At 45.2% G+C, this 26851-nt stretch overlaps 2 protein-coding genes and 1 long non-coding RNA gene across 4 annotated transcripts; 2 read left to right on the plus strand and 1 right to left on the minus strand.

The window, feature by feature from the left end:
* Positions 1-256: 256 nt before the first annotated feature.
* On the minus strand, positions 257-10489 carry LOC141509845 (uncharacterized). 2 transcript variants are annotated; one of them, XR_012474725.1, is made up of 5 exons: positions 10078-10489; positions 9535-9680; positions 4304-4382; positions 2586-2669; positions 257-607 (listed from the first exon to the last, which is right to left on the minus strand). It is a non-coding gene; the product is annotated as an uncharacterized LOC141509845 (long non-coding RNA). The 2 variants fall into 2 exon arrangements; XR_012474726.1 differs by lacking the exon at positions 10078-10489 and adding an exon at positions 9913-10060.
* LOC141509842 (platelet glycoprotein VI-like) lies at positions 10407-12926 on the plus strand. Its single transcript, XM_074219667.1, has 6 exons — positions 10407-10598; positions 10855-10890; positions 11263-11547; positions 11910-12197; positions 12485-12529; positions 12676-12926. Exons 1-6 carry the CDS (start codon positions 10565-10567, stop codon positions 12831-12833), a joined length of 846 nt encoding a protein of 281 aa, XP_074075768.1. The 5' UTR covers positions 10407-10564; the 3' UTR covers positions 12834-12926.
* A 4896-nt stretch (positions 12927-17822) lies between these two features.
* SLC27A5 (solute carrier family 27 member 5) lies at positions 17823-26280 on the plus strand. Its single transcript, XM_074219664.1, has 10 exons — positions 17823-18432; positions 19557-19766; positions 21711-21869; positions 22885-23009; positions 23302-23496; positions 23799-23889; positions 24051-24249; positions 24486-24583; positions 25288-25418; positions 25530-26280. The coding sequence occupies exons 1-10, from the start codon at positions 17856-17858 to the stop codon at positions 25704-25706; spliced, it is 1962 nt and encodes a 653-aa protein (XP_074075765.1). The 5' UTR covers positions 17823-17855; the 3' UTR covers positions 25707-26280.
* The last annotated feature ends 571 nt before the right edge of the window (positions 26281-26851 follow it).

Genomic DNA, 26851 nt, shown 5'->3' on the forward strand with positions numbered 1-26851 from the left:
CACCCTGTAGGGGAATCATGGGGTCTTCTCCTTCTGACAGCAGCAGCACAGAGAAGCTCCCAGGTTTGGCAGCTTTAAAAATACAGCAGGCTGGAAGAGGCTAGCCTTGCCCACTTGGGAGGAGCAGAGCAGGGTATCTAGGACAAGAGTGAGGCAGGATCCATTATGCCATCAGCCCCAAAACCATGTTCTGACTTCCTGCACCATCCTCTTCTACTCTCTTAGTACTTACACACAGAAATATCAGTAGGACTAGTTTGTCTTTTTGTCATTTCTTTACCATTTGGCCCCAAGCCTTGCCTAACTGAGCAGGGGGAGCGGGGAAGAGGGAGAATTGAGGACAATTCTGCCTCTAGGACTAGCTGTCCTTGCCAACCTTTGTTTTTGCTTCTCAGTTGTTTCCAGGCCTCAGTCCTTTCCCAAGGCCAGTGGACGGTGCCAAAGCAGACAATGACCTTGTTGCTGTGACAGCCAGAACCCACCAGATCAGTGGGAGTGTCCCATGTGTCTTCAAAAACAGTCGCATTTCTGTCCCCTGGTTTATCATCTGAGAATCTGGTGCTGCGCATTTGGAACTGGCAGGAACTTTAGAAATCGGTTCTATTTTCTAGAAAAAAAGGTAAACAGGCACTAAGAAGGCAAATTACTTTTTAAAAATTTTCCTCTGCAAGAAACCTCAGGGAGCTTCATCTAATTCCTCCCCTTTATCCTTTAGATGAGGAAACTGAGGCCCATGTAGGTCAAAGGACTTGCTAAAGGTCATGTAAATCACCCGACAGAGCCAGGGCTACCAAGTCCACATGTAACCAGCTCCCTCTCCTCTCCAAAGCACCATGTCCCCATGTGATGCACTTCATGAGAAATGTTTATTTTTTTTAAAAAAGCTCCGTCCACTTTTCCTGGCATTGCTTCATCTACTGTTGATGCATTTCTTGTTGAGGAACTCAAGTCCACTGGGTGTTCAATGCAAACAAAGGTGGTAAGAAATGCAGACTAAATTTTGTTAAGTAGGACTGCATGTTTTTATAGCATAATTTGGCCACACAAGGAGTGCCATTTGTATTTTACAGTAAAAGATACTGAGGTTCAGAAAGAATTTCACAGGAACACACAGAGAGTAAGGTTGGAAGGACCCAGGATATCAGCAGGTCCCCACATGCCTTAACAATCAAATGGTCAACAGACCAGAACATTGCACCACTTCTAATGAAATTTAATAGGCACAGATGTATAGTCATATAATATCACACATAATAATATTTATGTGTGTATATGTATATATGTATTAGATATGTATATATCCTTAAGGTTCAAGGACAGTATTTGTAAAATGCTTTAGAAATGTTATCTTGGGGCATCTAGGTAACACAGTGTATAGAGCACTGGCCTTGGAGTCAGGAGGGCCTGAGTTTAAATTTGACCTCAGATACCTGATAGTTACCTAGCTGTGTGCCCTTGGGCAAGTCACCTAACCCCATTGCCTTGCCAAAAAAAAAAAAAAATCAAACAAACAAAAAAGAAATGTTATCTCATTTGCAACTTATAAGAACTATTTTACAGGAGAAGAAAATGAGGCAATGACTTGCCCAGTACCACATAGTAAATGTTTGAAGTAGAATTTGAACTTGGTTCTTCTTGCCTCCAGTTCCGGTGCTCCATCTACTGATTACCTGGCTGACTGTGGTCGCATATATGATCAAGTGACTGTGTGCTCCGTTCTCACTGGGGAGGGGGAGTTCCACTTGGCTTTATTTCAAAAAGAATTGTCCATATTTACGAGTCTTAGATGCAGATGATCATATCATCTTTTTAACTATTCTATTATCAAGTACATTTGATGGCCTTTTTTTTACAATTATATATAATGCTGCCCTGAGTATCGAAAGTGAAGAACAAAAAGGGGGTGGGAGGCAGAAAGGGGAAGGAAAAAAAGGAAGGAGGAAGAGGATGGGAAAAGGGAAGAGGGAAGCTGAAGGAAGGAGGAAGAAGGGTAAGGAGGAAGAGGAAAAGAAGATAGAGAAGGGAGCAAAAGAGAGGGATGGAAGGAAGAAGAGGGGGAGGAAAAGGGAAGAGAAAGAGAGGAAAGGGAAATAGAGACAGAAAGAAAAAAGATGAGAAAGGAGAGAAAGAATGGGTAGAAAGGAAGCAGACAGTGCAACAACCAGGGACAATTTGGGGCTGTCTACAATGGAGAATGCCATCTGTATCCAGAGAAAGAACCATGGAGTTTGAACAAAGACCAAAGACTAATACCTTTAATTTAGAAAAAAACTGGTATCTTATTGTCTGACCTTGCTATCTCTTATACTTTATGTTTCTTCCTTAAGGATATGATTTCTCTCTCATCACACTCAATTTGGATCCATGTATACCATGGAAACAATGTAAAGACTAATAGACTGCCTTCTGTGGGGGTGGGGGAGGGAAGCAAGAATGGGGGGGAAATTGTAAAACTCAAAATACATAAAATATAATTCAAAAAAAGAAAGAAAGCAGAGTGAGGGAAGGAGAGGTAGAGCCTTCTTTCTCTTGTCATTGCAGTTTTCAGTATTACTTTCAAGATGTCTCACCAGTGACCAACTTACCGAATCCAAGAGCCAGCTCTTTTCTGATAGTTCTCTTGCACACACATAGAAGAGAATGAATACACCTTTTCCTTGACTTCCCAGCTGTGACAAATTAAAAGGTTTGAAAGGCATAGTTTCTGGGTAATTTAATAATTGTATTATGTCAAAGTTGAATAAGTTTTACAACTTATATTTCTAATCAAAGTCTGATTTTTCAGCCTGAAATAGCAAATTCTAAGTCTGAATGTGATCTCTCCATTTATCTTTCCATTTGTCAGTTGTTCTGACAATCACAGAAAGACTGAAGTTAGAAACAAGAAGCTTGCCTGGTTATCTCATGCTTACATCTAAAAGATTAAGTTGGCTTTTTTTAAATTTAGTCAAAAACCAAATGAATTTGATGAGTTGATAATTGAAGTAATCTCTATGAGTAGATAAAGTATAAGGATGACATTTTTACAGATCTATGGTATAATCCGACTGACTAGCCACCAAAAAGTTTATTTAAAAATATATTCTTACTTTTCTCTGAGTAGTCATCTTCTCTGATGACTTCTGCCTATAGGCAGAAGATTCTGTAAATCTTTGAGAATAAATTCATATCTTATCTTTTTGTTGGTTTATTTTATATCTAAGTGAGATTAAAGTTTTACAATTAATAAGGTTAACACATTATTAATAAAAGATGACCACTTAGTTATCTCTCTCTTAAACCAAAGACTATTGTGGTGGTGGACTCAAGGCTTATATATTCTTTTGGAAGAGGGATGACAATCAACTCTGATTGGTTAACACTATAGGAGATGCATTATATTAAAATGAGGGGCTCAGAGTGATATCATGTCACCCTTGGACAAAGAAGGATGGAAGGGAAGAGAGGGAGAGGAAATCTCTGTACCTAGACCACCTCCAACCTTGGCCCATCTATTTAAAGAATTTATGCCCCATCCAAGCAGAGAGTAATGACTGCCCCACCTTTGTGGGATCCTCCAATCTCATTATCAGTAATGTCCAAGAGACTGAACTTTTAAAATCAGGACTTTAGAAAAGGGAATAGAGCTCATGATCTCCCCTAAATCAGTGGTTATTAATAATCATTGCTCTCAAAGCCCTGAACTTCATTGTTTTGAATCATTGTTGCCAAATTGACAGCTACGGGGTGTTTCCTCTGAGTTGTTTTAATTTGCACATTTTTTTCCCAAGGGAAAATGAACAATTTTTGTTCACTTAAGTAGCAAAAAATGATTCTAATGCCAACTCTAGAGGCACCTATGTCAAGTTGCCTCCTCTCCCAGGAGACAGAACACATCTGTTAAATCAAGGCTCTGACTGACCAGTTCTTCCCCAGGGACCACCAGCCAGGACTGAGCAAGCTCTAGAATCTGTCCTGGGAGACAGAGACCCAGAAAGGAAAGAAGAGTTACGATGGGCTCCCCATTATTCTTTTTTTTTGATTTGCAGGGCAATGGGGTTAAGTGACTTGCCCAAGGTCACACAACTGGGTAATAAGTGTCTCAGGCCAAATTTGAACTCAGGTCCTCTTGACACCAGGGCCAGTGTTCTCTCCACTGCGTCACAGCCACCCCACTCCATTATTCTTTAGCTCTTTTTAGAGGGAGGCAGTTCTAGGTCCATCTTCTTGTTACTTGGGAGATTGCCTGTTTTCCCCACACAGAGTTCCGGCTGAGACCCTGGCACCCAACTTTCCCTTTTTTCCTGAGGTCAGGACTTATCACCTTTATTGATCCCAAGGACACCAGGTAGGAGCTGACTTCCTCACAGTGGCCTGGACCATCGTATGAAGAGGAGGAGTGTCTATGATAAGACAAAGGACAAAAGTAGGATTTAAAAGAGCCTTTTGAGACTTGGAGACTGTTGGGGCAGGGAGGGGATGGTGAAGGGTTTTGCCTCTTTGCATTATTTCTGTCAAGCAAGATGGACTCTTTATCCCAGCTGGCTGTATATCCCATATCTCTCTAAATCTATGAGCTGCGATTCTCTGACAGGCCAAGCATCGTCACTTCAGATGGTGACAGGTGGAATTATTAGGAGTCCCTGTCACCGAGGCTGGTTTCCTCTCCACCAGAGATTTGGAGGATGTCCAGCCTATGATTCTGCTCCATCTATTAGATAGAAAGATGAAAGATTATTTTTAAGGTTATGGGTTAGCAACAAAAAGACAAAAGTGATCCTTTTTTCATTGAGCTTACCTTTTGGGGGTGATGGTAAGGAGGATTTCACATGTATACAGAAAACTAACACAACTTAATTTTAGTGGGAGATGAGAGCACTAGAAACTGAGGAAATCTTGGGCAGCTTCAGACAGGAGACAGCATTTAGCTTAGCCTTGAAGGGAGGAGACAGAGCATCTCAAGTAGCAGAATCAGCCTATGCTATTTCTTTTCAAGAGAGAAGAACAAGAACAAAAACATGAACCAGAAGGGGAGGGAGACTTTTTTCTTCTTCGAAAGCCAGGAGGGAGATGAAGTGGGGGAGGGTAGTGTCAGAGTGTGTGTGTGTGTGTGTGTGTGTGTGTGTGTGTGTGTGTGTGTGTCTGTGTGTGTCTGTGTGTGTGTCTGTGTGTGTCTGTGTGTCTGTATGTGTGTGTGTCTGTGTGTGTGTCTGTCTGCGTGTCTGTCTGTGTGTGTGTCTGTGTGTGTGTCTGTGTGTGTGTGTCTGTGTGTGTCTGTGTGTCTGTGTGTGTGTGTGTGTGTCTGTGTGTGTTTGATCAGTTTGGAAAGCTAGTCAGAAGCCAAACTTCCTAGTTCCTAAACTAGAGGTTAGCATGGCAAACAGGAGCTTGCATTAATTAATCCTAAAGAAAACAAAGAGGGAGTCACTGATACCTACCCCCCTTCCTCACACCCCCCCATTAAAATTTTTATTTATTTTAAAAATAAAATCAAGTTCCAAATTCTCTCCCTCCCTCCTGCCCTCCCCCATACACTGAAAGGACAAGTGATATAATGGATGCTCATTATCCTTGTGAAGTCATTTAAGACACACTTCCTTATTAGCACACCACTGATTCTTCTAGAACCAGGGAAGCCACAGAGTCAAGTACATGTTTTAGATCAGTTTGGTAGCCCTGGAAAGTACAGATTGGAAAGAAGAGCTGAGGTCAGATGCATAGGAAGCAAAGCAAACCCACAGTCAGAGCCCGTATCAAGGGGGCAGCCTGTCTCTAAGACCCTCACTCCCTTTCTGTCCTAGGAATTTGTTCTTGTTTTTGTTTTTGCAAGGCAATGGGGTTAAGTGACTTGCCCAAGACCACCCAGCTAGGTAATTATTAAATGTCTGAGGCTGGATTTGAACTCAGGTACTCCTGACTCCAGAGCTGGTGCTCTATCCACTGTACCACCTATCTGCCCCCAAGAATTTGTTTTCTCCTTGGGATAGAACATCCCTTCAGGTATTTCATAGTGGCTACCTTCCCTTTCTATGCCCCCTGAACAAGCACAATCTACCCCTTTTCTCTGCCGCAATGAAGATAATGTAGATATGACACTCAATCAGTATTTATTCAATTTATTGTGATTTAATGGGATTAGCAATTGTGTTAGAAACTAGAGTTATAATTAACTCACCATATATTGATGATTCTATTATTTGTGATTGATTTATAGGATGGATTTATGCTATGTTCAGTCTTTAATTCAGTCTTTTATATTATTATTATTATAGTCATTTATATATTGTCTTCTTGGCCCTACTTTCTTGACTCTGCTAATTATTTTTGCAAGATTTTGTGCCTTAGATCTCATATCTCTGAACTAATTGATCATCTCTTCTGATGTAATGTAATTACATTTTTGTGCCATGCTATTGTACATTTTACCAATTGATAAGCCCAATTGAATATATTTTCTTTATATCTACAAATGTATAAATATATAATCTATCTATATACCTAGAAATATCTGTCTACAAATATATATTATCTATATCTCTATAGATGCTAACATAGTTATTAGTTGATATATGCAAGTCATGATATTAAGTAATAGGAACACACATTCAAACAAGTAAGACAGTTCTTGCCTTCAAGGAGCTTACATTCTAATGGGAGAATTTAGATTACAAAGGGAAACTGGAAAAAACACTGAGGAGAAGTCATGAATGGAGCTGAGGGGGCCAGATGGGCAGCTTGTGGACATGAAGGGAAGTGAAAGTAGGCTCAGGTCAAGAGAAGGTCACAGTTTCCCTGGCAGATCCCAGAGTGGTTCCAAACGGTAGAATGCAGGACTCTGGTAAGGTGGTGGCAGTGATAGCATGTGCAAATTTGTGACACAGATTGGGAAATATCCACTGGGTGATGGTTTTTTCTTTTTTTAAATCCCTTTGGATCATTTCCCCTGATGTGAAATTGCAGAGTTAAATTTGATGCATTTTTCACATAGTTCTAAGGGGCTTTCAGAAAAATTAGATCAATTCATGGTTGGTTGGTTGCAGTCCTTCATTGTCAAAGAGGACCAAAATGGCATCATTATATTAGAATCTTGCAGTATGTCCAACTGTGGCTTATCAGACCACTATTAGCTCGGAATGCTCTACCACAGGTCGAGCACCATTAGGTCAAGTGAAAATTTGGGGTGGATTCTCTAAATCTGCACATCTCGCATTTCTTTTGAGCTACTTCAATTCTACCGTGCTCATAGAGCAATCCCTCTCTTATGAGGACATGCCAGGCTGAGTGGTTCTATGCCAATGTCTCTTATGCTGCACAATCAATTCCAAAGTTCTTATATGAGATCTTGAGAATGTCCTTGAATGGCTTTTTCTGACCACCATGTGAGACTTGCTCTGTGTGAATTCTCCAAAAATATAATCTTTTAGTAGAAGCATAGGTTTGTCATTGAAGCAACATGGCCATGCCAGCTCATTGGAGTTGTACTCTCTGTAGTAGTTTGAATATATGGCAGTTTAGTTTGAAATTCAGTTCCCTGGAATGGCATTGGGAGATTTTCCTGGTTTCACAGTGAAGTATAATATTAATATTTGTGTAATTCCTGGGTAAAGGGAGTCCTTGACACTTTTCTGGGCCTTGAGAAACTCCTCAGTAATACAAATTTGACTGGTGACTTTGGGTATGGGAACATCCTGACAGGACCCAAATGGTTGAGCCTGGGAAGGGGGTGGGTCACGAGCTATACCATAACTTTTTCTGAGACTCGCAAAACACTCTTGTTAACCTAATCCTTTAGCTGTGTCTACAAAATTCCTGCTTCCTCCCAAACCTGCCTCCCCCTTCCCCAGATGCAGCTGGAACCATGAGATAGTTAAATTCCACTCATCCTAAGCCTGTGGGAAGCCCATGGGTATGTGACCCCCTATGTCACAGGAAACAAGACCCTGACCTTCCAGCCTCAGGGAAATATATCTAACTGCTATCTCTACTTCTTAAACCTACTTGCTCACAATACCCCCCCCCAAATACTATAACAACCTTGTTCTCTAGACACTTAGTGCTTTGAGGATGTCACTTCCCAGATTTCATAGCTTGGTCTCTGTCTCACTTTTTTGGGGTACAACAATGAAGTCAACACAACAGCTCTATGAGCCTTAGTTTGGTAGTAAATCTAACACCTCTTCTTCCCCCCCCCCCCACTTTCCTTCAGAAACTTTCAAACACTGAGCTGGATCAATTCATAACTCCATAGTGTAGCAGTAGACATCTATTCCATTGTTCTAAGGCTCCAAGAAACTAGCATGTGCAGTGTCCACACACTGGTAAACTCTCAGTAAACAAGTTAAACTAGGAGATCCTGTCTGACTTTAAACTCATTGTTGAGTTAGGGGGATGCTTTCTCCAAGCATAGAAGATGTGTCCTCACAGAATGGGGGAATAATTTGGTCATAAAGGTGACTGTGGTGCTTAGAGTTTGGTCAGACATAGAAGACACCTAGGTCATTCACAGCATGCTAGACCATCATCATCAGTCATCTTGACTTTGCCCCTGGACATTGATGACTCCAAAAGAGAAAGTGAGGCTAATGATTTGCCTCCTTTAAAAACAATTCACACATAAGTCAAGATATAACTCATTCGTGATGTCATTGATCTTCTTTGAAAATGATGTCAGAGGGGTGGCTAGGTGGTGCAGTGGATAGAGCACTGGCCCTGGAGTCAGGAGTACCTGAGTTCAAGTCCGACCTCAGACACTTAATAATTACTTAGCTGTGTGACCTTGGGCAAGCCACTTAATCCCATTTGCCTTGCAAAAAAAAAAGAAAAAGAAAATGATGACAGAAAAAGAGAATGTAAGGAAAATGAGACGTGTTGAGGGGTTATGAAATGATTCAACCATTCTGTAGAGCAATTTAGAACTATCCCCAAAGAACTATAAAACTCTGCATACCCTTCAATCTAGCAATGCCATTCTTAGATCTGCATTTCCAAAGAGATGAAAAACAAAACGGAAAAGAACCTATGTATATAAGGATATTTATAGCAGCTCTTTCTGGTAGCAAGGAATTGGAAATTGAGGGGATGTTCATCAGTTGGAGAATGGTTGAACAAACTGCATTATGTGATTATGATGGAATACTATTCTGCTATGGAAAGTGATGAACAGGATGCTCTCAGAAAAACCTGGAAAGACTTACATGAGCAGGGGGCAGCTAGGTGGTGCAGTGGATAGAGCACTAGCCCTGGAGTCACAAGGACCTGAGTTCAAATTTGGCCCCAGACACTTCACAATGATCTAGCTGTGTGACCTTGGGCAAGTCACTTAACCCTATTACATTGCAAAAAAAACCCCAAAAAAACAACAAAAAAAAAATGAGCAGATGCAATGGGAAATGTACTGTGTACAAGCGAACAGCAATATTGTAGGATGATCAGCTGTGAATGACTTAACTTTTCTCAGGTGTGCTGTGACCCAAGACAGCTCTGAAGGACTTACAATAATGCTTTTCAACTCCAAAGACAGACTTGATGGTTATCTAAATGCTGAATAAAACATACCATTTTTTAAGTGTAAAAACCCCCAGCAATGTTGGGTGATGATCAACTTTGATGGACTTAGCTCCTCAGTGGTTCAGATGTTCAGTGATCGAGGACAATTCAAAAAGACTTGGGATGGAAAATGCCATTCAAATCCAGAGGAAAAACTACGGAATATAAATGCAGACCAAAGGATACTATTTTCATTTTTCAAAATTTGTTTTATGTTTTTTTCTTTTTCTCATTTTTTTCCTTTTAGTTCTGATTCTTCTCTCACAACTTGACTAATATGGAACTATGTTAAACATGATTGTACATATATAACCAAATCAGATTACTCGCTGTCTTGGAGAGTGGGGAGGAAAGGGAGGTAGAAAAATATGGAACTTAAAAGCTTACCCAAGGGGCAACTAGGTGGCACAGTAGATAGAACACCGGCCCTGGAGTCAAGAGTACCTGAGTTCAAATCTGGTCTCATACACTTAATTACCTAGCTGTGTGGTCTTGGGCAAGTCACTTAACCCCATTTGCCTTGCAAAAAAAAACCCCTAAAAATAAGCTTACCCCCAAAATGAATTGAGAACTATTGTAATTGAAAAATTAAAAGAAAATACCATTAAAAAAAAGAAAATAAAGGCTAAAAACAATGACTATTGACTAGCACCCCCCAGGCCTGAGCCTCTTCTTGGGTGCCTTAGAGCTCCCAGGCTCTCACCCAAGGCCCTTTGCAGACCTGGCCCCATTTTCTGTGCCTTGGGACAAAGTGACCGTCTTTCTTCTCTGTCCACCCTCCCCCTGGCCAGCCCCACAGCCTGACTTTCCCCAGCCAGGCAAGGCAGCACAGTAGACTTCTGTGTCATCATAATAGCATCTGCAGGTAGTGGGGTAGTTGCTAGGAGAATGAGACATGGTACAAGAGGAAAGAATGTTATGAGGAGGGAGCTCTGAACTTGGCCACAGGGGAGGAAAGGACAAATCTACCACCGGCCTCAGCCCATCTTCTGCCCCTGTCCAAGGTCCTCACAGTTCCTCAACCCCTCATTTCAGGAGCATGCTTGGGTCCTTAGCAGCCCTGCTCTGTCTTGGTGAGTTCAAGGAAATTTTGAGGATGGGAAATGGAGTCACAGATCATACAGGAAAAGATGTCACCTTTGATGATTCCCTGAGCGGCCTTGGGTGTTCAGGTCACCTTCCTGGGCCTCAGCTACCTCATCTGCTGGATGATCTGTGATGTCCCCTCCATCCTAGGACCCAAAGGTCTTCTCCAGAGTGGGGAGGGAGCCTTGGGTTTGGCTGGGAGTGGAGGGAACCTCTCTTCTCTCACTGGGTTTTCTCCAACAGGATTGTGTTTGAACCAGAGTGTCAAGGCACAAAGGGGTGAGTCCTTCTCAAGCCCCCTTTTCTGTCCTCACAAGCTTAGTATCAAACTGGCTGCTCCAGGGGTGTGGGCTATGGATAGGGGTACCCAGCATCTAGGCTCTTTGAAGAGCTGAGGATGGAAGATAAATAGAGTAAACCAATAAATTTATCAGAAGCCTCTTTTCTTGGATGGATTGTGGGGGGGGGGGGGGTGAGGCACCTTGACCAAAGGACATTCCATCTGGGACCAAGTGAGGGGAGCTCTCCTTAATCCCAAACTCAAGTCAGGTTTCCCCTAACTGCCCCATCCTGTCTGGGTTTCACTATTTTTGAGGGAGACCCAGGAAGAGGTTCTTTTGGAATGGCAGGTTCCCTGTGCTTCACTTCCAGAGAGACTCGCCAAACCCACCTTGTGGGCTGTGCCTAGCTCTGTGATCCCCTGGGGGAAGTCTGTCATGATCCGCTGTCACGGTTCAGAAGGGGCCCACAGGTTCCTTTTGGAGAAGGATGGGAGTGCGGAGCTGAGAGACATGCAGGAAGTCCCTGGCCCCTTGGAAGAGGCTGAGTTTTTCATTCCAGACATAGCAGCAGAGACAGCAGGTCGTTACCGGTGTCGATACCAGGCTTCCAACTTTTGGTCAGATCTCAGTGACCCCTTGGAGTTGATAGTCACAGGTGAGGAGGATGAGCCCAGTTAATGATCCTCTCTCATGTCCTCCCCCTCCTATGCCCTCCTCTTGGAGGGAGAGTTAAGGAATCCAGGATATGTACAGCTGGGAGGGATCCAAACTACTCACTTGCCCAATGGAGAAACTGAGGCCTAGAAAGGGGAGGTGATTGGCTTAGAGTCACCCTGCTAGTTGGGGGCACTCCTGAGAATCCTCCTAGAAAATCTGCCCCAGTTTATTGACCTCAGGAGATGGGTTGGAATGGGGAGGGATGGTAGAACTAAATAAGAATTGCAGAGAGGGATGGGATGCAAAGATGAGGTCAGAACTCCACTTCATTCAGAAATCTCTTTTTCTCTCCACTTCTAGGATTATACCCCAAACCTTCCATCTCGGTCAGACCAGCCTCCAATGTGGCTATAGGACAGAATGTGACCTTGCATTGTGAGTCACAACTCGGGTCTGACAGAGCTGTTCTCTATAAGACAAGTGGGGCCAATGCACCCCAAGCCCTGATCTCCAGTGATTACCAGGCCAACTTCCAATACTCCTCTGTGACCAAAACCCATGCTGGCATATACCTATGTTACAGTTTTGATAGTGACTTCCCCTACCTCTGGTCAACACCCAGTGACACCCTGTTGCTCAAGATTTCAGGTAAGAAGTAAGCCTAGCCTCAGTTTCTCTGAAGTACTAGGTGGTCAGGTTCACAGGAGAGAGACAGGGTCTATAGGAGGTCCATCATTACCTGGGGTGGGGAACTTCAAGAAGCCAGGATCTTTTTCTTCCCAGGTTGCCTCAATCTTCAATTTCTCCCTTGCCCAGTCCTCAGGAGGTCAACTAGTGACCTCCTTTAGCTCAATTTAGGAGTAAGTTCCAGATAGACCCAAGAAAGGAAGGAAAGGGAACCCCAGCCTCTCATCTTTCTCCTTTTCCGCATCCAGGAAGCTCCAAGGAAAGGGACTTAATCCATGAGACTCCTAACTATGGTGAGTGACCAAGGGTCTCCTAGCTCCATGATGGGCCTGGCTGGCTGGTGGGATGTAGGAGGGACCTAAGATCTGAGTCTCCTGTCAGCTTTCTGTATCAGTACCAGCTTTTCTTCCTCTCTTCCCTTTTTTTTTCCTCCTCCCAGAATATAAGACTCGGCAATATACCTTCACCAGCCTCCGGTTAATAATAGTTGGTGTAACCTTGGCTATCCTGGGGGCTCTGATTAATGAAGCTTGGCGTCACAAGAACTCATATGAAACTAAGAAATCCTTTAAACCTGAGCATCCAGAAGGACAATAGGTGGGATTGGGAATGGATGGACCTCTGGAAGACCCCCCCCTAAGGCCACAGATGGAGAAAACCAATAAAGAATCTGGGGAATGTCTGGTCTGACCTTCTAGGATCCATAGCTTTTCCATTTGGGGGCCCCCTCCAGCCCATCCCCAAATCAAACTGTTCCCCCAAACTCCCAGATGGTCACTCTAGTCCTGGTTTCCCTGATCTCATCCCAGGGACTAACATCTTCTCAGTATCCCAGGCCAGACATTCAATAAGCTGACCCATAGTGCAATGCAAGAAAGATTCAACAGACCTAACCAACCAACCAAGGTTAGTCTCATGAGCTGATGCTCAAAATCCAATGATGAGTTAAACATAATTTTCTTAGGTTAAAAAGTGAAATAGCAAAAACTTAAGTTTTATCCATGAAGTTTTATTCTTTATAATCTTACCAAACCCATGGGTGGATGGTATCATTAAAAAATACTAGCCCCAAAACAAAATTTGGGGGAGCATTTTCTACAGAAAGCACAAAGAATCACAAAACTAAGTTAGGCGACCAATGAGATTTCATATAGATGACATAGTTCTACATTATGATCTTCTCATAAGTTACAAAGTTTGCCTAAATTCCCAAATTGATAAGAATTCCCACTTAAGCTGGAGAGGGAATGCTAACAAACATATCTTGGCATTTGTTGTCCCAGTTAAAGGAATTTCTTGGAACCATGACAAAGTTGACCAGGTACTACTGACACAGGTGCTGACCAGATTCAGATCTAGGAAACAGGCCTTAACATGGCAGATTGACATATCTATTCACAGACACAACATTAGATTTGTAACTCTTAGAGAGAGAAAACAGTTTCTGCTTAGGAATATATAATGTTTGCCCCTGAGTGGAGGGGGCTAAGATGAATGTTGAAAAAAGAGCAATATAAGATAAGCTTTGGACATAAAGGTTAGTCTTATGAGCTGATGCTCAAAACACAATGACAAGTGTTAAAATAATTTTCTTAGGTTAAAAAAATGGAATAGCAAAAAGTTACTCATGAAGTTTTATAGTCTCAGCCCAGGGGGCAGCCCTGATCTGCATGGCCAGTCCAGGCCTCAACAACCTGACCTCTACTGCTGCCCCCTTTGCTGTCTGATCCATCCACCCTCTTAGTGGGGATAGCAGCAGTCCCAAGAGAGGTGGAAGTGATGGGTCAGTCTTCAGAAAAGGCTTTCAATGGAGCTGAGGGCTCTTAAGTTGTACAACAGGACCTAGGCCGGTGGGGCTCACTCCCCTCCACCTCTCTTCTGGACAACTGAACAGGAAAGTGTTTAAAAAGAATTGACAGAGCTTTCTTCTTCCCCTCCCCCCAAGCCCCCACCCCGGGCCAGATATGTGCCTAATGGGTGGGGATACAAAGAGGATGGCACTTAGTTTGATTGATCTGAAATTTGAAAGGAAGTCGGGGATGCCAATAGGTATAGAGACACGAAAATGGGCACTGTCTAAGGACTGCCTGCAGACCCCTTGTGTCTGGATCCTGGAGTGTGCAGTGTGGAGGGAGGGTAGATTACTATCATAAGGGTCTTCTCTAAGCAAGGCTCAACTTGACACATCAGCAACCCAAGCATGAAGTGTGTGCTGTATATCAGTGACCTTGCTAGATACTGGATCTACTGAGGCAAAAGTAAGATCATTCTTGACTGCCAAGAGCTTCTAATCTACAGTGGTGGGGAGACAACACAGCTAGGTCACTAAGGGAAAGACGTAGAAATGGGGACACCAGCAAATGTGAGGGGATGAGTTGTGAAAGGCAGTTGTGGGTTTCAAGAGGTTGGAGTATGACTTTGTATTTGATCCTCGAGGCAAAAAGACTGACCTTGGTTCAGAGCAGAGTGACCTCCCTTCCCTGGCTCCCCCTACTTTACTAGCTGCCTGCTCAGTCCCTCCTCAGTGACCTCCCTCTCCCCCCCTTCTTTAACCTCTCTGTTTCTATTGAAAGTGCTACCATCCTCATCCTCTCAGCAATGACCTGGCTTCACAGCCTTGGAATTGTCCACGAATAAATTCAGTTACCAAATTTGGGGAATGCTATCGCCACTCCACTCATCAGACTCCTCCACCTCCAGCTACCACACTAGTTCAGACCCGCTACCTACTTGTCTCATTGGCCACTCTTCCTTCAGGATCCCCATTCACCTGTTGGAACATTCTCCTGAAGGCTCTGCCCTTGATCCTTTGCCCTTGGGATCAAATCTAAAGTCCTCACCTAGCTCATAGTAGGCATTTGATGACTACTCATTGAATGTTCTGATGAGTGAATGGTAAAAATGATATTCCACTTGGCCTCTGGAGCTTTAAGATTTACACAAAATGTTGATCTAATGGGAGTCCCATATAACAGATGGGAGAAACATTAGCCCCATTTTATAACCAAAGAAACTGAGGTTCAGAAAAGAGATAAACAGAAACAGGATGGAAGCATTTCAAGGAGCATACTTTACATGGACTTTGGGGGAGACAGCTCATGTCTCTGTGGAATTTGATGGAACCAGACTTACCCAAAGGAAGCCCTCAACTCATGGACCTGGAGTGTCCAAGGAGCTCTCCCAGAGAGCCTACCATAAAAAGTATACCCCCAATAGTTCACAATCTGTACCCTTATTGACCAGAAACCCCTCATGAGGTACCCAAAGATCTTGTAACAAACATCACCAAAGACCAGATCTTCCCAGTCCCACAGACTCCAACTAGCCTAGAGACCTCTAAATAAGTAGTCAGTGATGGTCCAAGCCTGAGAGCTCATTACCGGGGTGGGGGTGGGGGGGAGACAGGGAAAATAATTCATGTTAATGGAACTGGTGACATATGGAAGTGTTTTGTGATGTTGTCTTTAAAGAATTATGACTCAAGTCTCCAAAGAATGACTCAAAGCTGTCTCCAATGGGTACTATCAGGGAGTCAGGGAATTGAGGCTGTGATATATTCTTATTGGCTGACCCCTGTGGCAATGGCTACACAGGATGATGTGACCAGATGGTATGGTTAGATAAATGTATACCTTTTTATTCTAGTGAGGGTCCTTTGAAGGAGTCAGGAAATTGGGTCTGGGGTTTTGACTAGAATCTCATGAGGACTGTATGTGAATTGGTTGATCTATACTGAAAAACAGTTTGGAAATTTGAGAAAACAAACTGTTCTACCTTTGGCCTCAGGGGGCCCTTTGCTGGATGTAGGGGAAGAGTCAGTAGGAAGGTTCAAAGTTTATATGTTGAACTTAAAATATTAACCTCCCTTGAACCAAAAACACACCCTCTGAATGTTTATCTAAGTTGAGGATTTAAAAAACCTTGAGAATAGCAGCATGATCCTGACCCCTCCCCCATTATGCCAGCTCCTACTTCGGGCCCAGCCCTCACCACCATCATTTTGGAACTTTGACCCCCCCCAAGTCACCAAATTATGCATGTTCTTAGGCCCAATTATACCAGTCCTAGGCCAAAGATCCCCCAAAGAGATCAGAGAAAAGAGCAGGACCCACAAATATGCTTATGGTGACTCTTCATGGTAGCCAACTATTGGAAAGTAAGGGGATGGCCATCCACTGGTGAAAGGCTCACTCGTGTATAGTATGTGAATGGAAGAGGCTATGACTAGTTCCATAAGAAATAGGACAATGGACAATTTCAGAGGAAGCTGGGAAGATCTCTATGAACTGAAGTAGAGAGGCAGGTCAGACAAGAGCAGCCAACAGAATAAGAGTTGATAGTGAAAATACACTTGGAAAAACTAGAGAACTCTCACCGGACTGATCAGCCACAATCCAGAGGCTTCAAGCTCAAACTCATTGGCATTCACAAAAGGCAATGTCACTGATGTGGGCAAGGCCAGGGGAGGATTATTTTTCCACTGCACTTTGCACTCCTGGTAAAGATTTATTAGACATTGTTTTCATTGTTTTCTGGGGAAAGGGATGAGTTGTAAAAGGCAATTGTAGGTTCCAAGAGGTTGGGGTGTGACTTTGTATTTGATCCTCAAGGCAAAAAAAGGGAAAGGGAGAGGGAGAGGGAGAGGGAGAGGAAAAGATTAAAAAAAGGAAATCTCTCTAGTGAAGGTTCCAGTTGGGGGACCCAAGACCTCCCTATGAGAGGGCTCAAGACCCCAGACTCTGAACTGTCAATACTTAGGGAACCCATAGCATCCCACATCCATTGTGGAAATGGGGGGGGGGGACATGGGGAAGGGCAGAACCAGATCTTGGTCAATGTCTGCCCAGGTAGGCCTGCACCCAAGCTCCTAGCTCCCTTCCCACATCTACCTTTTGCAAGCCTCAGATTGGACCCTGAGAATGTTGTTGCCCCATTCTTGGTTTCTACTCAGTTATCTGGGTACCAGAGTTCAGCTAGAGACTCCCAGAATGCCAAAACTGGAGGAGCCTCAGGGGCCCCTGGGTCCAGCCTTGGCTGGACTGCACCAGGAGGAGAGCCCATTGCCCCTGACGCAGCCAGGCCCATTCTGGGAAGGCTCTGGCTGGCATGAAACCTGAACGCCCCGCTGCTCTTGGACCCAGGAGAGCCAGCCCAATCCCTCCCACCCTCCTCTGGATGTCCTGAGATAGACAGAATCCTGTATCTTTAAGGGAAAGGGGCAAAGGAGAAGAAGAGAAGGAGGCAGATGGTGACAGAGACAGACAGACAGAGAGAGGACACAAAGAAGACAGAGACAGAGACACAGACACAGACAGAGAGAGGACACAGAGGAAACAGAGACAGAGACAGAGACAGAGAGACAGAGAGAGAGGAGACAGAGAGAGAGGAGACAGAGAGAGAGGAAACAGAGGGGACAGAGAGAGGAGAGACAGAAACAGACATACAAGTCAGAGAGAAAAAAAGAGAAAGTCAGAAAGAGCCAGAGAGAAAGGCAGGGGAAGGACTTCAGGCACCAATGATAGCTGCTTCTAGGACCTGGGTTAATCATTAGTGGTTGATCAGGCTCACCTTCCTTGTGCTGGGGCTCTTCCCCTCATTTGTCTGTAGGTTGGGTCAAGGATGGGGCTGAGGCTATTAGCCTTGCTTCTCCTGCCCTTGGCAATGCTGTGGCTGTGGACATGGCAGTGGCTGTGGCTGTGGCTGATTCCTACCTTAGGGTTCCTGTGGCTTCCTCGCTGGCTCCCTGAGGGTCTGGCCCAGAGATTCCCGGCCTGGATACGTTGGCTTCCAGAGGACTTGACATATGTCATCAGTCTCCTATACCTCAACCTGGCCCACAAAATTCACTACAAGTCCTTTATGGACCTCTTTGAGTCCAGGGCCAGGGCTAATCCAGACAGGGTGATGTTGGTGGACACAGCCTCTGGTCGCCAGGTGAGCCTGGGGGAGATGGATCAGAAGAGCTGTCAAGTGGCCTGGGCCCTGGGAGCAGCTCGCCATGGGTCTGTGGGCTTGAAGGAAGGAGATGTGGCTGCCCTGTTCTTTCTTGGGCCCCAGGGCATCTCTGCCCTCAGTCTCTGGTTTGGCCTCAGTAAGCTAGGCTGCCAGGTTGCCTGGATCAACCCCCACATCCGAGGGCAGCCTCTTCTCCATGCTGTGCTCGCTTCTGGGTCCTGCATCCTATTGGCTGACCCAGGTAGGTCAATGTGTGATGGAGTCCACCCATCCAAGAGCCTGCCCTTCTGCCTGCTTCTGTCCCTGTCCATGGTTCTTCCTCTGCCTCTATCTCTGTCCATCTCAGTTTCAGGGACTGTCTTAGTGGGGTCATAGCTTCCAGCATTAGGATGCTGAGCCTGTCCTCCATCCCTGCCAGTCTGTCCTCAGCTCTGGGCACCATGGTCTAAGAAGAACATCAATGATCTGGAGAGATTTCAAGGGAGGGCAGCCTTGGGGGTGAAGGGTTGGAGACCATGTCATATGGAGAAGCTATGGGGATGAAAAGTGTCTAGAGAAGAGAAGACTGTGGGGGAGGGGAAGGAGAGCTTGCTTCAGATTTTTTTTTAAATTTATTCTTACCATTGATTTTTTTAAATCTTCAGTTTCAAATTCTCTTCCTCCCTCCTGTCCCTCCCCCATTCATTGAGAAAGCGGCATGATGTAGGTTGAACATAACAAATTTCCACATTAGAGATGCTGTGGGGGAAAAAAGGCTAGAGAAAGAGGGAGGAAAAAACACCTGTTTCCATCTACACTAGAGGTCATCATTTCTCTGGAGGTACATAGCATTTTTGTTCATGGGCCCTTTGGAACTGTCTTGGATCATGAGTAGCCAACTCTTACCCAATTCAGATGGTTGAAGGACTGTCAGTCCCACAGGACAGACTTTCTCTGTCTAACTCCACAAGGCAGAGCCAGGAGGAATGGGGATTGGGAGAAGAGAACAGTGGCCAAGAGACCCCTTGAAGCTGGATGTGAGAAGTCACAGAAGGACTTGACAGAATATGCTGAGCTCCCCATCCCAGGAGGTGTTCAAGCAGGGGTTAGAGGATGCCTTGTCAGGATGCTGTAGAGGGCTCTCTTCTTCAGGGAAAGGTTGGATTAGATAACCAGAAAGGTCTCATCAAGTTCAGAGATTCTGAGTCTTACTAGCCCTTTGGATCCCTCAGTCCCCAGATGTCTCAATCTGAATCTCCCACTTCTCTCTCTCTCTCTCTCTCTCTCTCTCTCTCTCTCTCTCTCTCTCTCTCTCTCTCTCTCTTTGTGGCTCTTTATGTTTCTCCATGCCTCAGTTTCCCTGGGTAACAATGACTTCCTTTCTAGAGCTCCAGGAGGCAGTGGAGACTGTTGCTCCAGAGCTGATAGCCAAGGGTGTCCGGTGCTTCTACCTGAGTTCCACATCCCCCACCAAAGGCGTGAAGCCCCTGAAGGACTGCATAGAGGCAGCCCCCTCTGACCCAGTACCCCGCAAGATTCGAGCTGGAGTCACCCTTAAAAGCCGGGCTCTGTTTATCTATACTTCTGGGACTACTGGTGAGGAAGACTGCTCTGACAAGCTCTCATCTTTGACCTCCATGCCCATCACCTTGAATTCCCAGATCCCCTTTTGTCTATCCATCTTTCCCCTACCCATTTGTTTGGAGGAGCTTTGAGAAAAGCTTCCTATAGAAGGAGGGGTTGTAGTTAGCATTAAAAGAAGCTAGGGGGAGGTTAAGCAGACTGGAAAGGGTGGGCCAAGGATCAGGTTGGAAAGAATTTTGATCCTGGAGGGAATAGGGAGTCTCTTGAGTTTATTAAGTAGGGGACTGTGCTTTAAGAGAAATAACTTTAGTGGCTGAATGGAGGATGGTTGAGAGGGGAGGCACCTGAGGCAGACAGAGCTACACACACACACACACACACACACACACACACACACACACAAACACACACATCTATCCAGGCTATTATCATAGGGAAGGTGACAAGAGGATTAGGAAGAAAGATGATGGATTCCATTTTAGACCTGTTTGAGTTTTAGTTGGAGATGCAAAATGGAGGTCAACAGAGAGGTGAGGGTATAATGGGCAGAATGGAAGATCTTCAGCATAGAGACAATGACCTGCATGGCTCTCTCTGGTCTTTTGGTCATGCCACCTTGCTTCTCTATATACCCATCATGTTCTTCCCTCTTTTTCTTTCAATGATCACTTCCAGCCTCACCAGGCTCTCGAGCCCTACTCTCTTGATTAATTTCCCTATTGCTGTCCATGGCATTGCCCTCCTCCTAGTCTCCCAGGTTTGAAACTCAGCATCATCCTGAACTCCTCCCTGTATCTCGCACACAAACCCAACTGGGGCCAAAGCCTGTAGACCACCTCTGCAACATCTCTCCAAGATGGCCCTTTCTCTTCTCCATTTTAAACTGCTCTGGTGCAGATCTTCATCACATCATCCCCTCATCCCAGAACTATGATGATAGATGCTAAAGGGTCTCCCCATTCCAGTCCATCCTCCAACTATTTCCAAAGAAATATTCCTAAAGCACAGGTTTGATCATGTCATCTCTACCCCACCACACACACACACTCTATAAACTCAAGTGGCTCCCTCTTACCTCCAGGATCAAAAAGAAAGGCTTTGACAGCCCTTTCCCATCTGGCCCCTTCCTGCCTTTTCAGTCTTCCTAGATCTTACCCCTTTTTTGCATCCTCTGCAAAACAGTGACATTGGCTTCCTCCATGTTTTTCGCCTGAGACATTCTAGCTACTTACTCATTTTGTGCATTTCCACTCTCTGTCCTTTTATACCTCATTTCTTCCTTCTGACTTCCTTCAAGTCTCAGAGCATGAATCTTGGGATCTGAAATCAGGAAAATCTGAGTTCCAAGTCAAGCCTCAGACATTTTCTAGCTGTTTGGGCTACTCACCTAACTTCTCAACTGCAAAATGAAAATGATAATAGTAATAATAATACATCCCTCCTGGGGTTGTCATGTGGATCAAATGAAATAATAATTATTCAATACTTAGTACAATCTTAGCCACACAGTTAATAAAAGGGTAGACATGTGGTAAAGTGGAGAGAGTGTCAGGTCTGGAGTCAGGAAGGCTCACCTGGTCTTAGATAGTTACTAAGCTCTATGACCTTGGGTAAGTCATTTCATTTTTTGTCTCAGTTTCCTGAGTGAGCTGGAGAAGGAAGTAGCAAACCACTTCAGTATCTTTGCCAAGAAAAACCCCCAATATGGGATTATGAAGAGTCAGATACAACTGAGTGCATTTGCATAACAATGATTAGTGAAATTCTACCTTCTAGAGGCAAATTTTCCTGGTCTTTCTTATTGCCCCTGTTGATTATTTCCAATTAATCATATCTAGAGCCTGTCTGTATACCGTTCATTGCCAGTTGACATCCCAACAGCCAGACTTAGGCATCTAATCAATGCTTGTGACCTGACTGGTTTGACCTTTCTCTTTGCATGTGCCCATTTAACAGGGTTCCCCAAGGCAGCGATCTTGTCCCACAATCGGATTTTGATGGTATCGTCATTCCTGACGGTTTTGGGGATCCAGCAGAGTGACATCGTCTACACAGCTTTGCCTCTTTACCATAGTTCTGCCTTGTTGATTGGTGTCTTGGGCTGCCTACACCAAGGTGAGGGGTTTGGGGGTGGCTACTGGGCTTCATTAACAGGCAGGGTGACCCAGCAGAAATTCAAGCTGAGTTGTTTACTCATCTAACTTACTTTGGACAAGTTCTTTCCCTGAATTTCATGGTCCTCAGTTTTCCTGTTATCAAAAGAGGAGCCCTGGGGGCTGCTAGGTGGCACAGTGGATAGAGCACTGGCCCTGGAGTCAGGAGTACCTGAGTTCAAATCCAGCCTCAGACACTTAATAATTACCTAGTTGCGTGGCCTTGGGCAAGCCACTTAACCCCGTTGCCTTGCAAAAAAAAAGAGGAGCCTGGATAAGATGGTCTCTGAGGTCCTTGAATTCTCAGCCTTCTGTTCCTATCTATGAGCCAGGTTCCCTGGGTTACTGGTGCTCCCCAGTTCACCAGCAAGGGCCAGAGCTCCCTTCCTCTGACCTTTAAGGCTCATCCCCTGCATTTGGGTTTGGGGGAAGGAAAAAGGAGCTCCATCTTAAGACCTGGGTTAAGGCCTGAGAAATCAAGGAGGGTTTAATTTCCCAGACTATCTGGGAGATGAGTAGGAAGCACAGAAGTCACTTGATGTGTGACACTGAACACTTCCTATCACTTCTCTGGGACCTTCAAAGGACCTGCTTCCTGGGGAAGTGGGTGTAGAGGGGTTACTGGGGAGATGGTCCCCTTACTCTTTTTGCCTATTTGGTGGCATTGTTCTTTAGGGAGCTAATTTCTGCCCTGGGCTCATCTCTCAAGGACAGCTTGGCTCACTCCCCAGGGGCAAGACAGAAGCATTGACCCTTCTAGGAGGTTCAGTTCTCAGGCAGGACACCAGTTTCTAGGGTCCCCAGGTTGCAATTCTGGTGTCTGGGTCATGCCTTGTCTCTCCACATCCTAACTTCCAGAGACTCCTTGACTCTTGACTTCCTGGGAGTACAAGAGTGGGATGGGTGTTGAGGGATCAGATAGAGTTGGAGATCCTTCAAGAGACTGATAGTGTGACCATCCCTCCTCCCTGACCCAGGATGCCCTTGTATTCTGGCCCCCAAATTCTCTGCTTCAAAGTTTTGGGATGACTGCCGGAAGTATCAGGTGACAGTGATTCAGTATGTTGGAGAGGTCCTTCGCTACCTGTGCAATACCCCTGAGGTGAGTGAGATACTTCCTTTGTAGGATGGCCCAAGGGAGACTACAAACCCCTCCTCGTCCCCAGATAAAACCTAGGGCAACTCTTGACCATGGAAATCTAGAGGAGGCCCCTTCCATAAGACCTCAAGGTAAGACTGCTTTCAGGTAAATCCAGAGTAGATTTATATCCTACATGTCCGGAGGGAGACCTTTCCCCAAATCAGCCCCCTAGTGCCCTTCTCCCAAATGTCTCCCAAGGGAGGAACCTTTCTATCCTCACTCCCCTGGGTGACCTTGGGCCTGCTCCCTGCAGCGCCCCTGTGACCAAGAGCACAAGGTACGACTGGCTGTAGGCAATGGTCTTCGGCCAGAAGTCTGGAAAAAGTTCTTGCAGCGCTTTGGGCCCATTCAAATCTGTGAGTTCTACGGCTCCACCGAAGGAAATATTGGCTTTGTGAACTATGTCGGACGTATGGGGGCTGTGGGCAAGAACAGTCCTCTACTTTCGGTGAGTGGGATCTGCCCCCCACCACACACACACACACACACACATACACACAGACACACAGTAGATCCCCTCCCAGATGTCCATCCTGAGGGCCATGACTGGGAGAGCTTTGTCCCCAGGATGCTGAACCCTTGATCCTTTGGACCCTGACTCAAAACGAGCTCTCATAACTTCAGACCTCAAAGGAACCCCTCTCAAACTCTCACCCAAAGCACTTCACACAGGCCCTGGCCAAGAGGCAATAAACTTGCATTCCCTCCTCTGTCCTCCCTTTCCACACATTTTCTCTTTGCTTCCCTCAGCTACTCAGATCCTTTGAGCTCATTCAGTTTGATACTGAGACTGAAAAGCCCATTCGGGACAAGAATGGTCGTTGCATCCCTGTGAAGCCTGGTAGGAGGGCCAGGGATGGAGACTGGGTCATAGGGATGGGGTAGGAGGGAAGCAGAATAAGCTACTTCTTAGCAGAGAAACTCATCTCCTTAGCCCCTTCCGGATCCCAGAGACTTTTCCCCCAAATACTTTCCCTGACTCTATTTCTCTTCTCTCCCTAGGGGAAACAGGACTGCTGGTATCACCTATCACCAACTTCTCCCCCTTCCTGGGGTACCTGGGTTCATCGAAGCACACAGAGCAGAAGCTGCTCCGGGACGTCCTGAGACCAGGGGATGTCTACTTCAATTCTGGGGACTTGCTGTCTAAGGATTCCGACGACTTCCTCTACTTTCAAGACCGCATTGGTGATACATTCCGGTCAGGGAAAAGACCTTCTGGACTGGGGTTGGGGGAGTAAGGATTCCAAGTTTTGATGGGAAGAGATGGATTCCTACCCACTGAGAAGGATGACAGGTCCAGGGTAGTTTCTAGTATGGGAGGTGTCTCCCTTGGGAGACATTTGGGAGAAGGGGTACTAGTGGGTGGATTTGGAGAAGGGTCTCCCTCAGGACCAAGTTGGCATTGACCCAGGAAGACATCTTTTGTCCCCATAGCTGGAAGGGAGAGAATGTGTCAACACGGGAGGTGGAGGCTGTGTTGTCCTTGGTGGATTTCCTGGAGGAGGTGAATGTCTATGGTGTTCCTGTACCTGGTGAGGAAGGCTAGAGGGAGGAGGTTCCGTCCCCTCAAAAGTGAGAACTCAGGGATGCTTAGGAAAGGGAAGGAAGGAAAGGCTATGGGGGGGGGGGAGCCTGGTCTAAGACTGCAACAAGTGCTGTCCACTCGAGAAGGGAGTATCTCCATCCTGTGATAGCTGTTATACTAGGGACTGGTCTGGAATAGTTGAAAAACACCAGTCAAAGGCAAGGGAGGATGATTGTTGGGGTATCAGAGAAGGTGATAGGACTATGATTTGTTCATAATTCCCCTCCTGCTCCTGGAGGATTTTTTTTTTAATCAAAAGAGTTTGTGTTTAAGACCTATTATGACTTCAAGGAAAGAGCTCACTTTTGAAAATGGTCCTTGGTGGCCAGGGTGGTTTCTGGTGTGGGAAGAGAAGATTTCTGAGGGACTTAAGGTGACACTGACCCAGAAAGATACCCTCTTTCTGTGTTCCCCATAGTTGGGAGAGAGAGAATGTGTCTGTCAACATGGGAGGTAGAGGGTGTGTTATCCTTGGTGGACTTCCAGGAGGAGGTGAATGAGAGGCCTCTTTGCCATATTTTCCCCCTTCAATGTGAAAAACCAGACTAGATAGACAGGAACCCCAGAATCTTAGGCCTGACCCATGCTTGGAGAAGCACAGAAAGGTGACCAGATGGGAGCAATTTTGCCCATCCTCTCCTCACCCAACAGGTTGCGAGGGGAAGGTTGGGATGGCAGCTATGCAGCTGAGACCTGGAAAAGCATTTGATGGCCCAAAACTATATAGCTTCATCCAGAAGGAGCTTCCTACCTATGCTGCCCCAAACTTCATTCGAATTAAGGTGAGCAGCTAGCCTGAGAGACGTGGAAGAGCTGGGAAATCATGAGAGAAAGAACGGGAAGGACTGGGATTAAGGGGGAAACCCTCAGTGACTCTTCTTTCCCTTCCTCAGGACTCCTTGGACATGACAGGCTCATTTAAGCTCACTAAGTCTCGACTGGTTCAGGAGGGTTTTGACTTGAGTGTTATCCCTGACCCCCTGTATGTGTTGGATAGTAAATCCAGAACCTTCCGGCCACTGACCCCAGATTTGCACCATGCCATTTTGAATGGAAGCTTCCACTTATGATGTCCGACTGTAGATCCTAAGGCATTCACAGTGACCCCTGACCCAAAGCTTTCAAGTCCTCTCCAGCCAGGTGACCACACACTCCCTATCTAGTTCATGCCTCTTTTCATCTCTGAATGGTTGGGGGGAGGGAAGTGAAGAAGAAATGGGTAACATTTTATAGGCAATAGGAAGTATAACTTGTCTGGGATCAGGTCAATTTGGTGAGGATATGGAGGCAGGGAATCCACCACGTTTATCCCCCTTGGCTTTCTCCTCATGCTGATGAGCATGCTTTCCTATGCTCCCCAAATGTCCTCAGAGAGACATCTGTCTCAGTACTTGGGGACGACACAGGGGAGATAAAAACACAAATGAAACACAATGCTATCTCCATCCAGGGGATGGAGCCTTTGACCTCAAGAACTGTATGATCTAATGTTTAAATACTTGAAGGAAAGAGGAGGAGGAGAATAAGGGACAATGGGGAGGCTGTAGGTGACATGATTTTGATAAAGATGGTGGTAGTGAGGATGTTGCTGAGGATGAGGATGCTGCTGCATTTCTATACTATAAATAAATAATATGTAAGACTGGCATTTCTGTCCCACCTTTTGTGATTGTAGAGTTCTCCATAGACATAACATGGATGCACACATTGCATATAACTACCTGCATGAACACATTTATGACTAATAATAAATCATGGGAACTTTTTCACTCTCAGGTAACATTTCTAAATTATGCCATTTGATTTCCATGCCAACCTAAGAACCAGTGGGATAGCCCCCAATGTTTGGAGAGAACCTTCTATAACTCACCTCACTTGATCATCACCACACCACTCAGAGGTGGCTATCCCAGGTATCCATATTCCCATTTTATGTGTGAGGAAATTTGGGCTTGACAGAATTCAATGATTTATACTTGGCCTCACAGCTGGTTAAGAGACAAAAACAGGATTTGAACACGGGTCTTATTGAGTGTCTCTGAACATGTAGGAGTTGAGCCAGAAGCAGTTCCATTGAAGCAAAGATCTTCATATCTCAAGTGACATTGCAAGGACTTTCTTATGGTGTCAATTAAAAGATGAAAAGACCGAGGACACGCCAGTTGAATTCCCAAGCATACAGCTGTTTCAAGAAATGCATGCCAATTGCCTAAAT

This window comes from Macrotis lagotis, chromosome 1 (assembly GCF_037893015.1).
Source record: "Macrotis lagotis isolate mMagLag1 chromosome 1, bilby.v1.9.chrom.fasta, whole genome shotgun sequence".
NCBI lineage: Eukaryota > Metazoa > Chordata > Mammalia > Peramelemorphia > Peramelidae > Macrotis > Macrotis lagotis.